This window comes from Chiloscyllium plagiosum, chromosome 10 (genome assembly GCF_004010195.1).
Source record: "Chiloscyllium plagiosum isolate BGI_BamShark_2017 chromosome 10, ASM401019v2, whole genome shotgun sequence".
Classification (NCBI taxonomy): Eukaryota; Metazoa; Chordata; class Chondrichthyes; order Orectolobiformes; family Hemiscylliidae; genus Chiloscyllium; species Chiloscyllium plagiosum.
The window spans coordinates 35,074,264-35,090,493 of record NC_057719.1 but is presented as its reverse complement, the minus strand read 5'-3'; the positions used below and the strand labels follow the sequence as shown (position 1 = coordinate 35,090,493).

Here is a 16,230-nt window from a genome sequence, read left to right as displayed (position 1 = left end):
TACTAACAAATATAAGAAAAAAGTATGTTTTTGAGCTCTTGTAAATTTCTTGAAAAATTGTTTTCTGAGAAGTGTTTTCAGGAGTTAGATAAATGCATGACTACTGCTCTGCACATTTCAAATTTACATTGTGACAGGTAGAATTTTCCTGTTGCAAATAGCGTCATTTACATCAGAGAATGAAGTAGAATTCCCCAATGAGTATGTAACTTATGCTTTGTTTTTCAGTAATAACAAAAGACCTTGAAATTCCTCCATATACAATAACAGCAATTGTTATATACAGCCAAGTCTTTGGGGTCTGTGATCCATGTGTGAGACTTTTGTTTTGGTTGCTGTATTTGTTGTTCCACAATAACAAACTTGCTGAAATACTAATCTGGGTGTTTTTGTGTAAAAGCTGTATAAGATTCTGTATACATGGTAGAACATATCTGTACATATGAAATATACTCTTGGAGCTGGTGACTTTTCAGTCTAAATCCCTTGTGAGGAATCGAAATAATAAGTCTGGAACTGGATTGCAACTACATTCCTATTGGATTGTGGGTACTTTAAATTTAGTTGACATTTTAATAATTTTGCATTGCATATTGTGTATTAGCTATTAGATAACCAAAGTAATTACAGAAAGGACATAATGCACTCTTGAATGGCTAACTTCTAATTACTAGAGCTTTAAAGATAACATCAGACATAAAGATCCATCAGTGGATACTTTATAAAAATGTGTGATGGCCCAATTTGGCAACACTATAAGACTAAGCATTGGGACATGCATAATCTTATTTAAATCTTAAATGTAAGTGTTGTGTTCTGTACCTAAGGCATGAAGTGGTGATCAAGTCTGAGGTATGGTAATCCTCAGGTTAAACTACACCAGTTGTCTCTCAGTAATGATTTGAGCAGTCCTCTGGTCTGGTAAGACTGTGGTGTCTTGAGTTTACTATATTGAGTCACTTCTTAGACTCTTCCTTTCTGGACTAGAAGACTGTGTTTCTCCAGTAATTCATAATAACTTCTCTGCTGAATGAATATCTCCATTGCGCTGTGCTAACTAGAATTGAATATAGGATTCAGTGTGTTGACAGAGCACATTTAATTTCATTGACTTTTTTTACTCATTCATGGGATATGGTCTTCGCTGGCTAAAGCATCATTTATTGCCTCTCTCAAATTGCCCAGGTTGTGGTTAGGAGTTAACCACATTTCTGTGGACCTGGTGTCCTATGTAAGTCAGACTAGGTAAGGGTGGCAGATTTCCTTCCCTGAAGGATTTTCTTTTTAATTTATTCATTCACAGGATGAGGGCATCACTGGCTAGCAGCATTTATTACACATTCCTAATTGTCCAAAGGGCAGTTAAGAGTCAACCACATTGCTGTGGGTCTGGAGTCGCGTGTAGGCCAGACCAGGTAAGGATAGCAGTTTCCTTCCCTAAAGGACATTAGTGAACCCTATGGCTTTTTATGACTGTCAACAGTGGTTACATGATTTTCATGAAGCTTGCTGATTATTCCAGTGAATTCAGACAATGGACCATGATGGGATTTAAATCCCATGTCCCTAATATATTAACCCATGTTTCTGGATTACTAGTTGAGTGTCATTACCACTATGCCGTTGCCTCCCCTCAATTATTCACAGGATGTAAGTTTCACTGGCAAGGCTAACATGTATTGCCCATCCCTAACCACAATTATTTAACCTGAAAGCAGGCAAGTTGCCAGGATCTGATGGCCAGAATCTAAGCATTTTAATTAAGTGGCTGCAAAGGTAATGGAGGCATTAGTCTAAATATTCCAGAACTCACTGGAGGGTTCCAGCAGAGTGGAAGTCTGCTAATGTGATTTCTCTTCCCCCCCCCGCCCCCCCCCCTCATTTCATGAAGGGAAGGAGACAGAAAGTGGGAAACTTTAGATCAGTTAGCCTAAAATCTGTTATTAGTAAAATAGAAGAGTCCATTATTCTTTAGCAGTCCCTCAGGATCGAGGATAACTTGTTTCCACTCCATGGGGGGATGAGTTCTGTGGTGGCTGAATAGTTCAATCTTAGAACTGCAGACTCTGCCACGGATGAGGCATGTGGGTGGGATGCTATAGATTCTATGTGCTGTTTCTATTTGGCATCCATGTGTTCCACTCAATGATGCTTAAAGTGATTGATGCCTTTGTGGATGCTTCTTCTCCAACTTGTTGTTGGGATTGGTGGAAATGTTATGTTTGTTTAGGGAGGCACTCCGGGTGCTCCACTCTGGTGGGGAGCTTCACAGGGGGTGGAATATTCCAGCAGGAAGGTGAAGAAGAGTGTTGGTGCAATAGTACGGCCCTACCTGACCCCAGTTTACATTCATATTGGGTCTGTAGTGAATCTGTTGATGAGGACCATAGTTTGCGTGTCAAGCATGGTGGCACAGTAGTTAGTACTGCCGCCTAATAATGTCAGGGACCCAGGTTTGATTCTAGCTTTGGGTCTGTGTGCAATTTGCAGGTTCTCCCTGTGTCTGTATGGGTGCTCTGGTTTCCTCACACAGTCCAAAGATAGGCAGGTTAGGTGGATTGGCCATTCTAAATTGCTCTGTAGAGTGCAAGGATGTGCAGGTTTAGGTGGATTAACCATGGTTAAGGTCTAGGCTAGGAGGGCAAGTCTGGGTTGGATGTTGTTTTGGAGAGTTGGTGCAGACTTGATAGGTTGAATGGCCTTGAGTACACTGCAGGGATTCAAAGATTCTGTGATAAATAGGCAGAGAATGGTGACACATTTCTGCAGGCAGTCGAATTTGAGAATGTCCCACAGTCCCTCGCAGTTGACAGATATAGACGTAGGCCTAGGCCTTTGTGAGATTGGAGAAAGCCGTAGATAGACGTCACTGCTGTGGCTAGACTCAAATAACCTCAGAAGAAAGTCTTGCATTGAGCCACTCAGCCTGTTGACCAGAAAACACCAAGACTGGTTCGATCAGAAAATCCAGGATCTTCTAGTCTGCAAGCGCAAGGTCTTCCTGAGCTGATGGCTCTGCCAAACCTTGAGTGAGAAAAAACAAACTGACTGACGACTGAGTGTTGAGGTGAAACAGAAAACCCTAAAAATAGCTGTCCTTCTAAGTGATAGAGATCACAAGTTTGGAAGGTGCTGGCGCAGGACCCTTGGTAAGTAGGATCTTGTAGAATGTATACAATGGCAGCAGTATGTGTGAAGTTTTAGCTCCGTTTATTGTGAGTCCATGTTAACTTTAGCCTTATTTAAAGTTTGGGGATAGCTTGGAGGCCGTCCAGCCAGCAACAAGGCAGATTATCACAAAGGTCTTGGGAATGCAGAATGGGGAATAAGTGACTGCAGTGGCCCAAATTATGTTCGTGGAGCTTGGAGGAATATGAGTCATTGTATATCTTTGCTCCAGTGGTGACAGCTTCTACAGAGTAAAGCTTTGAGTGATAGTGATAGAGACACAGAATCAGAACCTTCGGATAAACTCATACATGCCAACCAAGTATCATAAATAAATATAGCCCCATTTGCCAGCATTTGGCCCATATCTCTTTAAGCCCTTCCGACTCCTATATCGATCCTGATGCCTTTTGAATGCTGTAATTGTACCAGCCTCCACCACTTTCCCTGGCAACTCCTTTCGTACTTGCACCACCCTCTGTGTGAAACCTTTGCCCCTTAGATCCCTGAGCTGATGGCTCTGCCAACCTATGCCATCTTGTTTTGGACTTCCCTACCCAGGGAAAAGACCTTTTATATAGTTATCCTATCTATGCCCCTCATGATTTTATAAACCTCTATAAGTTCACCCCTCAATCTCCGACACTCCAGGGAAAATAGCCCCAGTCTATTCAGCCTCTCTGTAAAGCTCAAACCCTCTAATCCTGTCAAAACCCTTGTAAATCTTTTCTGAACTCTTTCAAGTTTCACAACATCATCCTTTCTATAGCAGGGAGACCAGAATTGCACTACAATAGATTCCGTGTTTAGTGGGGCATGATAGGTCTCCAGTCTATGATAAATAGATGAGGCTGTTAGCTGAGCTGGACAGTAATGTTAGTTGTTTAGTGTCACATTGTCTGATTTGATTTTAGCACCTGTACCACTCTGTTCCTACTGATTCAAGGATATTCTGCATTTGTGTAACAGCTGCTGTGCTCTTCCAGCACCACTGATCCAGAATCTGGTTTCCAGCATCTGCAGTCATTGTTTTTACCAGCTGATTGGAACTGCCCATCAAACAGAGAAATCTGCATCCCTTACATTTGCCATAATATTCATAACTTTTTAAGATTTTGATTTTAGGAAGTCGTTTTAAAATGATCTTATTCACTAGAAGATCTTTGATGGATAGTAACCTTATCTCTCTCTCTCGATTCTTCTTTTGTTCATATCGATAAAATCTTTCAAGTTCTATTGAATAGAAAATAAGGTGTTGGTGGCTGTGCATCTTGATTTATTCTTCCTATCCTATTTCTGAATCCTCTTGCCTCATACCTTTAAACAACATGAAATTGAGGTGATCAGGTATACTTTTGAACTCTTGTTGGATGTGAGTGTCGCTAGTAAAGCCTCCATTTGTTGCCCATCCCTTGGTGCCTTCCAGAAGTTGGTAGTTACTCTTGAATTGCTCCAGTCTGTATGATGTAGGATTTCCCGCGCGCGCACACACATGCTGTTGCTGTTGCACAGAGAACCATAAATTGTCATTCCTTCTAAGCCAGGATGCTTGTGGCTTGAAGAGTTACTTGCAGGTGCTGGTATTACTATGTATGATTCCCCATTGGATAATTGTGAGGTAACCACTGCTTAAATAATTTAATATAAATATATATTTCTGTACTTTGTTCAGAAACCCATATATAAGTGATGATGAAGATCAAGATGATATTGATCTGGATGAAGATGTTCAAAATGAACAAGCAAAGGCCAAAAAGAAAAAGGATAAAAAGAAACAGCAAAAGAAAATGCTACAAAAAAGCAGACCAGTGTTAGTGGATGTGGATCTTAGTCTGTCTGCTTATGCTAATGCAAAAAAGTAAGTATTCACAAAGAAAACCTAATATATCTGTGATAGTTGGGTGCTTTCTCATAAATGGAGTATATACACATAGTTGTTTTAACTTTAAATCTGCATAGAATACAAATTCAAAATTTAAATTTGATGTCTATAATTAAGCTATAATTGCGAAAAATGATTTTCCACTTAAATAATTTCTTGATTGTTATTGAAATCACAGAATATTTCTTTAGTAAAAGTGGTGTAAGAGGAAAAACCTCTGTACCTTACTGTTTATGGTTGCTTAGACTTTAATTTCTGTTTGAAGAAATCAACAGAATTTTGAATTATGTTCTAAGGAATTGTAGAACACTGAATTATTGAACAATGATAACTTGAACATTTTTTAATTTGTTCATGGGATATGGATCTTGTTGGTTAGGTTAGCATTTATTGTCTATCCCTAATTACCCTGGAGAGGGTTCTGGTTAGCTGCCTCCTTGAACTGCTGTTGTCCTTGGCATTCTGGCAATACTACAGAGGACGTGTACTTCAGAGTTTGCTGCACTCCTAGCAAATCTGTACCAGTACAATACAACACTGGCATTTACCCACCAATGTGGAAAATTGCCCAGGTATGTTCGATACACACAAAGCAGGACAAATCTGACCTAGCCAATCACTGCACTATTAGCCTACTCTCGATCAGCATTAGGTGATGAAAGGTGTCGACAATTGTGCTTTCAAGCATCATTGGCTGAGCAGTAACCAGTTCAGTGATGCTCTCTTTGTGTTATGTCAGGGGCACTCGGTTCCTGACCTCATTACAGCTTTGGTTCAAACATGGACACAGGAGCTGAATTTCAGATGTGAGGTGAAAGAGAGAGCCCATGAGATCAAAGCCACAGTTGACAAAGTGTGGCATCAAAGAGTTGGAGCAAAACAGAGGTAAGTGGGAGTCAGGGGAAATCCATTTGCTGGTTGGAGTTATGCCTAGCACAAAGAAAGATGTTTGTGGTTCCTATAATGCGGTGACCAGAACTGTATGCAATACTCCAAATGCAGCATGATCTCATGGTTCCAAAACTTAATCCCTCTACCAATAAAAGCTAACACTCTGTATGCCTTCTTAACAACCCTATCAACCTGGGTGTTAACTTTCATGGATCTATGTACCTGGACACTGAGATCTCTCTGCTCATCTACACGACCAAGAATCTTACAATTAACCCAGTACTCTGCATTCCTGTTACTCCTTCCAAAGTGAATCACCTCACACTTTTCTGGATTAAACTCCATTTGCAACCTCTCAGCCCAGCTCTGCAGCTTATCTGTGTCTGTCTGTAACCTACAACATCCTTCGTCACTATCCGCAACTCTACCAGTCTTGGTGTTATCCGCAAATTTATTAATCCATCCTTCTCTGCACTCATCCTGGTCATTTATAAGAATGATGAATAACAGTGGACCAAAATAGATCCTTGTGGTACCCCACCAGTAACTGAACTCCAGGATGAATGTTTCCCATCAACCACCATCCTCTGTCTTCTTTCAGCTCGTCAATTTCTGATCCAAACTGCTAAATCACCCATAATCCCATGCCTCTGTATTTTGTGCAATAGCCTACCTTATCAAACACCTTACTGAAATACATATACATCACATCAACTGCTTTACCCTCCTCCATCTGTTTGGTCACCTTCTCAAAGAACAAAATCAGGTTTATGAGGCACGATCTACCCTTCACAAAACAGTGTTGACTATCCCTAATCAACTTATTCCTTTCTAGATGATTGGAAATCCTATCTCTTATAACCCTTTCCAACATTTTACCCACAACCAAAGTTAGGCTCAAAGGTCTATAATTTCCAGGGTTGTCTCTTTTCCCCTTCTTGAACAAGGGAACAGCATTTGCTATCCTCCAGTCTTCTGGCACTATTCCTGTAGACAATGACGACATAAAGATCAAAGAAAAGGCTCCGCAATCTCCTCCATGGCTTCCCAGAAAATCCTAGGATAAATCCCATCTGGCCCAGGGGACTTATCTATTTTTTACACTTGCCAGAATTGCTAACACCTCCTCCTTTTGCATCTCAATTCCATCTAGTCTAGTAGCCTGTATCTCCATATTCTCCTCGACCATATTGTCTTTTTCTAGTGTGCATACTGACGAAAAGTATTCATTTAGTACTTTCCCTATCTCTCCCGACTTCATGTGCAACTTCCCACTGCTATGCTTGTTTGGACCTAATTTTACTCTAAATCATTCTTTTATTCCTAATTTACCTACAGAAAGTCTTAGGGTTTTCCTTGATCCTATCCACCAACGACTTCTATCGCCAAGAGACTTTGGAGTACCGGTTCATAACTCCTTGAAAGTGGAGTTGCAGGTAGATAGAATAATGAAGAAGGTGTTTGGTTTGCTTTCCTTTATTGGTCAGAGTACTGAGTGGCTGTACAGGACATTGGTCAGGCCACTGTTGGAATATTGCATGCAATTCTGGTCTCCTTCCTATTGGAAAGATGTTGTGAAATTTGAAAAGAATCAGAAAAGATTTACAAGGATGTTGCCAGGGTTGAAGGATTTGAGCTATTGGAAAAGGCTGAACAGGCTGGGGCTGTTTTCCCTGGAGTGTTGGAGGCTGAGGGGTGTCCTTATAGAGATTTATAAGATCATGAGGGGCATGGATAGGATAAACAGACTAAGTCTTTTCCCTGGGATGGGGGAGTCCAGAACTAGAGGGCATAGGTTTAGGGTGAGATGGGAAAGATATAAAAGAGACCTAAGGGGCAACTTTTTCACAGAGGGTGATACATATATGGAATGAGCTGCCAGAGGAAGTGATGGAGGCTAGTATGATTGCAACATTTAAAAGGCATCTGGAAAGATATATGAATAGGAAGGGTTTGGAGGGACATGGGCCGTGTGCTGGCAAGTGAGACTAGATTGGGTTGGGATATCTGGTCGGTATGGATGGATTGGACCGAAGGGTCTGTTTCTGTGCTGTACATCTCTATGACTTCTCATGTCCCCTCCAGGCTCACCTTAGCTCTGTTTTTAGGTCTTTCCTGGCTAACCTTTAACTCTCAAGCATCCTAACTGAGCCATCACATCTCATCCTAACATGAGCCTTATTCTTCCTCTTGACAAGAGATTAAACTTCCTTAGTAAACCACGGCTCCCACTCTCAACAACTTCCTTCCTGCCTGACCGGTACATACCTATCAAGGACATGCAGTAGCTGATCCTTGAGTAAGCTCCACATTTCAACTGTGTCCATCCCCTACATTTTCCTTCCCCAACCCATGCATCCAAAATCTTGCCTAATCGCATTGTAATTGCCTTTCCCCCAGCTATATCTTTTGCCCTGCAGTATATACCTATCCCTTTCCATCACTAAAGTAAACACAACCGAATTATGGTCACTATCACCAAAGTGCTCACCTACCTCCAAATCTAACACCTGGCTGGGTGCATTACCCAGTACCAAATCTAACGTGGCCTCGCCCTTTTTTGGCCTGTTTTACATACTATGTCAAGAAACCCTCCTGCCCACACTGGATAAAAACTGACCCATTTAAAGTACTTGAGCTGTACTATTCCCAGTTAATATTTGGAAAGTTAAAATCCCCCATAACAACTGCCCTGTCACACTCACTCCTATTGAGGATCATCTTTGCTATCCTATCCTCTACCTCTCTGGAACTATTTGGAAGCCTATAGAAAACCCTCAACAGGGTAACTTCGTCTTTCCTGTTTCGAATCTCAGCCCATATTACCTCAGTAGACGAGTCCTCAAATGTCCTTTCTGCAACAGTGCCGTGCTACCCCTCTTTTACCATTTTCTCTGTTCTTACAGAAACATCTAAATCCGGGTTTCTGCAATAACCAATCCTGTTCCTGCTCTACCCTTCAGGGTAGTGACCTAGGCCCAACCATATACAGCTGCTTCACCTGTGACCTTCCTTCCATCATAAGGTTAGAAATGAGGATGTTTGCTGATGACTATATGATGTTCAGCACTGGTAGTGACTTCTCAAATGCTGAAACCATCCATGTCTAAATGCAGCAAGACCTGGACATTATCCAGGTTTGGGCTGACAAGTGGCAAGTAACATTCACGTAGGTGTCAGGCAACATTAATCTCCAACAGGGAGAATCTAGCCATCACCTTTTGACATTCTGTGGCATTACCTTCACTGAATCCCCACTATTAACATCCTAGAGATTACAATTAACCGGAAACTGAACTGGACTTAGGAGCTAAATAATGTGGCTACATGAGCAGGTCAGAGACTAGGAATAGTGCAGTGAGAGACAATTCACTTCCTGATTTCCCAAAGCCTGACCATTATCTACAAGCCTCAAGTCAGGAGTCTGGTGGAATACTCTCCATTTGTCTCGAGTGAAGCTTCAATAACACTCAAAACTTGTCATGAGCTTGATCAAAACAGCCCACTTGATTGGGAGCACATTCACAAACATCCACTCCCTCTACCACTGATGCTCAGTAGCAACAGTGTATACTATTTACAAGATGTACTGCAGAAATTCTCCAAGGGTCCTTAGGTAGCACCTTCCAACCTACAACCAACTTACTATTAGGAAAGGCAAGGGCAGCAGATACATGGGAACACCACCACCTGCAACTTGCCCTCCGAGCTGCAAGCTGTCCTGATCAATGTTCCCTCTAAGTTGCACATGTGAGCAGCCACTGCAACTGTCCATAGGTCGCTTGGTTCCAGTAGTCATTGCTGCGCACGGACCTCCAAGGTCATGCAGAAGAAAAACAATCAGCACGAACCCCCTTATCCTGATTCGGAAATATTGCTGATCCTTTACTGTCACTGGATCAAAATCCTGGAACTTCCTTCTTAACAGCATTGTGGATGTAATTTAGCAAACGGGCCGTGGCATTTCAAGAAGGCAGCTCACCACCACCACCTCCAATGGCAACTAGGGATGGGCAATAAATGCTAGCCCAACCAGTGCAGCCCATAACTCATGAATAAATAAATGAGTTGCAAGGAGCAGTGGTTGAATTCTTTCTTCTCAGACATTATTACTGCCTGACATTTGTGTCACTTGATGTTACTTGCAACTTGTCAGCCCAAGCTTGGATGTTGTCCACATATTACTGCAATTGGACATGGATTGCTTTAGTATCTGAGGAGTCATGAATAGTGTTGAATATTGTGCAATGATCTGTAACCATTTATTTCTGACCTTGTGGTGGAGGGAAGGTCCTTGATGATGGATACTTGGCCCTAGAGCACCACCCAGTGGAGATCCTGCATAAATATCTTGGGATTGAGATGATTGACTTCCAACAACCACCAATGTACATCTCTATGACTCTATTTGTACTAGGTATGAGTCCAACCAGTAGAGAGTTTTCCCCTGACTCTCATTGGCTCTAGTTTTGTTCGGGTTCCTTGATGTCATTTATGTGCTACCTTGATTTCAACATAGTCACTCTCACCGTGGTTCAGGAGGTCAGCTGTTTTGTCCATGTTTGTACCAAGGCAGTAATGAGGTCAGGTGCTTTTTTTTTATTCCGCATCCCTAATTGCCCAGAGAGCAATTATGGATTAACCACATTGCCATAGGTCTGCAGTCAATTGTTAAGCAAGATCAGCTAAGGAAGACAGATTTCCTTTCCTAAAAGACACACATGAACTAGATGGGTTTTTACGACAATCGACATTGCTTACATGTTCACCATTAAACTAGCTTTTTAATTCCAGATTCTACTGAATTAAAATTTCACCATCTGCCATGTTGGGATTTGAACCCACGTTCCCAGAAAATTCATCTGGATTACTAGTCCACTGATATTTCTACTTTACCACTACCTCCCAGTTAGCAGTGTTATAGCTGTACTGAACATTTTTGTTTGAGGTGTGACTTGTTCCAGAACTCAGGTCTTCAGTGTTGCTGCCGGAATGTTTTCAGTGTCCAATAACTTGTGTAGAATAACATGATGTCACAGAGTCAATCAAATTGGTTGGTGACTGGCACCTGTGCTGCTCTGCAACCTCTGAAGGAGGCCAAAATGGATGAACTGCTTAGCCCTATGGACTCGATATCGAGTTCAATAATTTTAGGATCTGAAATCTTCCATGTCTTAGCCCCCTATCCTATACACTAGGCCTTTTTATTACATAGTCTGCCATTATACACTACCTATCGTTAGCCACCAACAGTCTCCATTAACAGCTATTCATTCTCCCAGCCAGATCGTTATTGGTTCCTTTGTCCAAATGTTCTTTTTTTTTGGGCTCTATCCACACTCCTTGCTCCCTCCCCCCACCATATCTTCTGCATATAAACCTACATTTCCTAGCTACCATTAGTTCTGAGGAAGGTTTGCCAAATGCAAAACGTTAACTTTGATTTCTCTTCACAAATGCTGCCAGACCTGAGCTTTTCCAGCAACTTCAGTTTTTGTTTCTGATCTACTTAACGCATCTGGTTGGTGGGGATGTTGGAGGCAAATATTTTAGCCTTACCTATTGTATTGATGAGCTGGGCTCCTAATAATTGGGAAAGGGGAAAATTGTGGAGCCGCCTCCTGTTATTTACTTAACTTATCACCGTTCATAATTGGATGTGGCAAAACTACAGAGCTTACATTTGATTTTTTTTTATGTGGAATGGCTCAGTTCTGTCTATTGCATGCTGCCCTACCAGTTGACAAACAAGTGGACCTGTGCCACATCTTCATTAGGTTATCACCTCATTTTTGGATATACTTAGTTTGCCTTTCTGCATTCTTCATTGAATTAAAGTTGATCTCCCATCTGGAAGGTAATGGTAGCATTGGAAACATGTCAGGCCATTGGTTTGCTTCTGGCCATGATTCCGCTGCTTTTGGTTGCTCACTGCCTAATGGATGGTCAGTCTTGAATTCCTAGATCTCCCAAAGTGTGTCACACTTAGCACATTTATAGAGTCACAAAATACGTTGAAACATATTCAAAATGTGACAATGGTATTTTGTCTCCACAATGATTATGTGGTGGTCATTACCAGTTATACTGTTATGGACAGATGCATTTGCCAAGGAAGGTTGATGAGGAGACATACTCAGTCCAGCAGCATTGCCCTTTAGGCTTGGCCAGCTCAGGTAGCAGTGGTTCTACTGCGTTGATGTTGGGGATGCAGACTCAAGATTCCACACATTACTTTTTGAGCCCTTGTCACCCTTGGTGCTTCATTCAAATAATGCCGTGTGGTAGGTATAGAGTCATGAATCATCAGCATGAAGGGGTGGGAGGTAGAGGCTGATGTTAATTAGTAGGATGATTCCTTATCCATGTTTGATCTGATGGGGCCCTGAGGCAATGTTGAAGAATTCCAGCTAACTCCATCCTGTTTGTATACTTTTGTGCCTGGCACCTCTGGTTGGTATGACTTGCTAATTATATGCATCATTATCAAAGGATTGTGATGGTTGGAACATTGTCACCGTCACAAAATCACATCTTGTAGACAATGTCAAGCTGTAGCTCAACTTGTTTGTGTGACAGTTCTCTCAATTTTGACATAAGCCCCAGATATAGTAAGGAAGGCCTTTGCTAGATAGGCAGAGTTTGGTTAGCTATTGTTATTTCTGGTGCCTCAGTAAATGCCTGTTGGTCAGTCTTATTTAATTTCTTTCCTTAGACTTTATAACAGTTTGATACACTTGAAAGACTTGCCAGGTCATTTCAGAAAGCATTTAAGACCCACTCACATTGCTGTGGGTCTGATTAGGCCAGAACAGGTAAGGGCATGAGTGAATCAGATGTGGTTTTGGCAACAAAAACGTGCTTTTTCTGATATCACTGATTTTTAAACATTGAAATCATAATTCACCGTATGCCGTGGTGGGATTCAAAACTTCATGTTCCCAGTAGATAAGCCTGATGCTCTCAGTTACTAGTCCATTTACATTACTATTGTGTCATTGCCTTCTGAAGTGTGAAGCTTGATTTTACTCTTTCTGAAGTGTCGCAATGTACATTAAATATACAAGAAACTTCAATTTTCTGTCAATTTCTCTTCTGCCTCAAAGTTCCCATTTTCCCAACATTTTCAAAAAAAGGTTAATATTTTTTTATCAGTTAGTATAACTTGGTTGGGATTCTGACACTAATGGTCAAATTCATTACCAAGATGTGTGAATGATTTATTAACCTGGACTGTAATCGTAATGGTTATTCTGAATTGCTCACGACTTCAGTTTTCAAGCTAAGACTGATGCAGCAAAAATAGTGCACTGTCAGCCTGTTTTGCATACTGTTTCATTGAACTGCTGGGGCTACGAAATTGTAGTTTGAAAAACAGATTTCATCGTAGCTGTATGTAGGGTTAATGTAATTATAATAATAGAAGAATATAGTTATAAAAAAACAATCCGGTAGTAAAAAAAGAAAATAGCATCATATTGTTGTAATATCTGTTGTTTTGATGTTCACTTCTTGCTGGTTAACAGATGTTGAATATGTTAACACTAGTTTTATGTTTCAAATGATATTCTGGTGCAGATATTATGATCACAAAAGGCATGCAGCAAAGAAGGAACAGAAGACAGTTGAAGCTGCAGAAAAAGTAAGAAATATTCCACATTGAAAGAGAAGTGATAGCACTGATATCATTAATGAAGAAAGGTGGTCTGTGATGCTGCTTTCCTGGGATTTGGTATATGTGTGTGTCCTGTCACTTCTAATTAATTTCTCCCTGATTGTGTCTAGAGCAGCAGTATAAAAAGCAGGAAGCAGAGAATGCAAACAAATTTCTATCTTGATTTTAGAAAGTTATATTTAACACCTGTAATTCTCTTCATTTTTGTCAGGGCCTGAACCTTTTTGTTTGGGTGCTGGCGATTCATTCCCAGGCCTCTACCAATTTTGGGTTGGCCATGTGGTTTGTGCAAGTAGCCAAATGAAAAGATCAGTTCTGATTTGTTTGTATGGTAGGAAGGTGTCTTCAAATGCCAGCATCTGTGAATAAGAAATCAAATTAGGGTTGAAAAAGATTTTATTTTTATTTCTGATTTATGTAGCATATTAGTACCAGAGAATTTAATTTTGGCCTCAAGTGGATATCATTTATTTACCCCTAATTGTTGTATAAACATCTCGCTCCTTTTTTAAATGTTAGGATATTCTGAGATAACCTCTTGATTTTAGCAAATGCTTCTATGTTTGTGGAGTATCTAAAAGAGACGTTACCCAGAATCTTGTCTGTCTCATTAATTTCCTTTTTGGGATTCTAATATGAAACGTTCATTGTTTTAAAATTTATTTTTGATTTCCTTATGTTCTCTACTTGCACTTTTGACTTAAAATGACTATGTTAAATTGGTTTTCTTTCAACAAAAATCTTTATTAATGTATTAATTTCCTTTTAGGCATTTAAATCAGCGGAGAAAAAGACAAAAAGAACATTAAAAGAAGTTCAAACTGTTATTACAATTCAGAAGGCAAGAAAAGTATATTGGTGGGTTGTGTGATATTTGTTATAGATATTTTTAATTGACCTGGTCAGACACATCATGACCCATCTCTACAGCAGCTGTGAATTGAACCCAGGCCTTTTGACCAAGAGATAGGAACACGTTCATTATTCTAAAAGAGCTTAATATTTATTATTTGAATATGGAATAAGTTCCTTCTAATAAGTCTGTAACTTGAGAGTTTGATAATCCATTTAAATGAGTTAGAGTACAATAGTAGTTCTGATTAAGAAGAAACATAAATTGCTGGAGGAACTCAGCAGTTCTGGCAGCATCGGTGGAAAGAAAGCAAAATTAAGGTTTTGGATCCTGTAACCCTTACTCAGAATTGATTGTAGATAGGAAAAGGTTGGTTATATATGTTTAAGGTGGGAAGGAGGGAGGAATAAACAACAGGTGAAGATGAAGCTCAAAGAGAGGGAACAGCAATTGGGCAGACAAAGAAATGAGTAATGGTCAGCCTGGAAGAATTAGTAGTTGCTCATGGGAACCATTTGTAGTTGACAGTGGGTTGGTTACAGTAGCTGCATTTGTGATGGCGGGCTGGTAACTGGGGGTGAGTAAACAACATGGAAGAAGGCTCTAGGGGCATAATATTACTCCTAAATTGTGTCCAAAGGCTGCAGAGCCCCCAAGCAGAAAATGAGCTTTGCTGGAGCATTACAGCAAAACTGAGACAGATGTCCAGGGAACATGGTGGTGTATTGAAGTGGTAGACAACTGGAAGTTCAGAGACATTTTTTGCAGACAGATTGTAGCTGTTCTGCAAAGTCATTACCCAGTCTGAATTTCGTTTCCCCAATGTAGAGGGGACCACATTGTGAGCAGTGAGCACAGTAGACAGATTGTGCAAAGTGCAGGTAAATTGCTGCTTCACCTGGAAGATGTGCCTGGTGCCTTCAACATACTACTGTGTCCCCTGGTCAACATGTCTGTCTCAGGCTTGCTGCAGTGCTCAGCACAAGCTGGAAAAACAGTATCTCATTTTCAGCAATCTTCAGGACTCAGTATAGAGTTCAATAATTGTAGGGCCTCAGTACCTCTTCCAAGTCCTTCGCCCAACTCCCGCATACCAGGCCTTGTGATCACACAGGCTGCTTCCACCATCAACTTGTCAGCTATTAATTGTCCTCATTAGCAGCTATTGATTCTTCCAGGCTGAGCATTACCCATTCCTTTGTCCAGCTGCTGTTCTCTCTCTTTCTCAGCACCATCTTCATCTATTGTTTACTCCTCCTTCTACACCTACTCCAGCTTTCTAGAAAAACTCTGAGGCAGATGTCACTCATTTATGAAATCTATGTAATGCAGGTGTCCATTATCTGAAGGAGCAGGAGAATCGATGTTTCGGGCATATCTATTGTTTACTCCTCCTTCTACACCTACTCCAGCTTTCTAGAAAAACTCTGAGGCAGATGTCACTCATTTATGAAATCTATGTAATGCAGGTGTCCATTATCTGAAGGAGCAGGAGAATCGATGTTTCGGGCATAAGCCCTTCTTCAGGAATGAGGAAAGTTTGTCCAGCAGGCTAAGATAAAAGGTAGGGAGGAGGGACTTGGGGGAGGGGCATTGGAAATGCGATAGGTGGAAGGAGGTTAAGGTGAGGGTGATAGGTCAGAGTGGGGTTGGAGGAGAGGTCAGGGGAAGAAGATTCCTCACCTTGACCTATCACATTTCCGACGCCCCTCCCCCAAGTCCCTCCTCCCTACCTTTTATCTTACCCTGCTGGACAAACTT

General features: G+C 41.0%; 1 protein-coding gene across 2 annotated transcripts in view; it reads left to right on the top strand.

Annotated features, from left to right (window-relative positions):
• LOC122553501 (nuclear export mediator factor NEMF-like) overlaps positions 1 to 16,230 on the top strand; it is a 132,769-nt gene that overhangs the window by 65,918 nt on the left and 50,621 nt on the right. For both annotated transcript variants that reach the window (XM_043697353.1, XM_043697355.1), the window contains 3 exons: positions 4,841 to 5,026; positions 13,520 to 13,583; positions 14,386 to 14,474. In XM_043697353.1, coding sequence (XP_043553288.1) covers positions 4,841 to 5,026; positions 13,520 to 13,583; positions 14,386 to 14,474 — 339 coding nt within the window. The remainder of the gene's footprint in view (positions 1 to 4,840; positions 5,027 to 13,519; positions 13,584 to 14,385; positions 14,475 to 16,230) is intronic.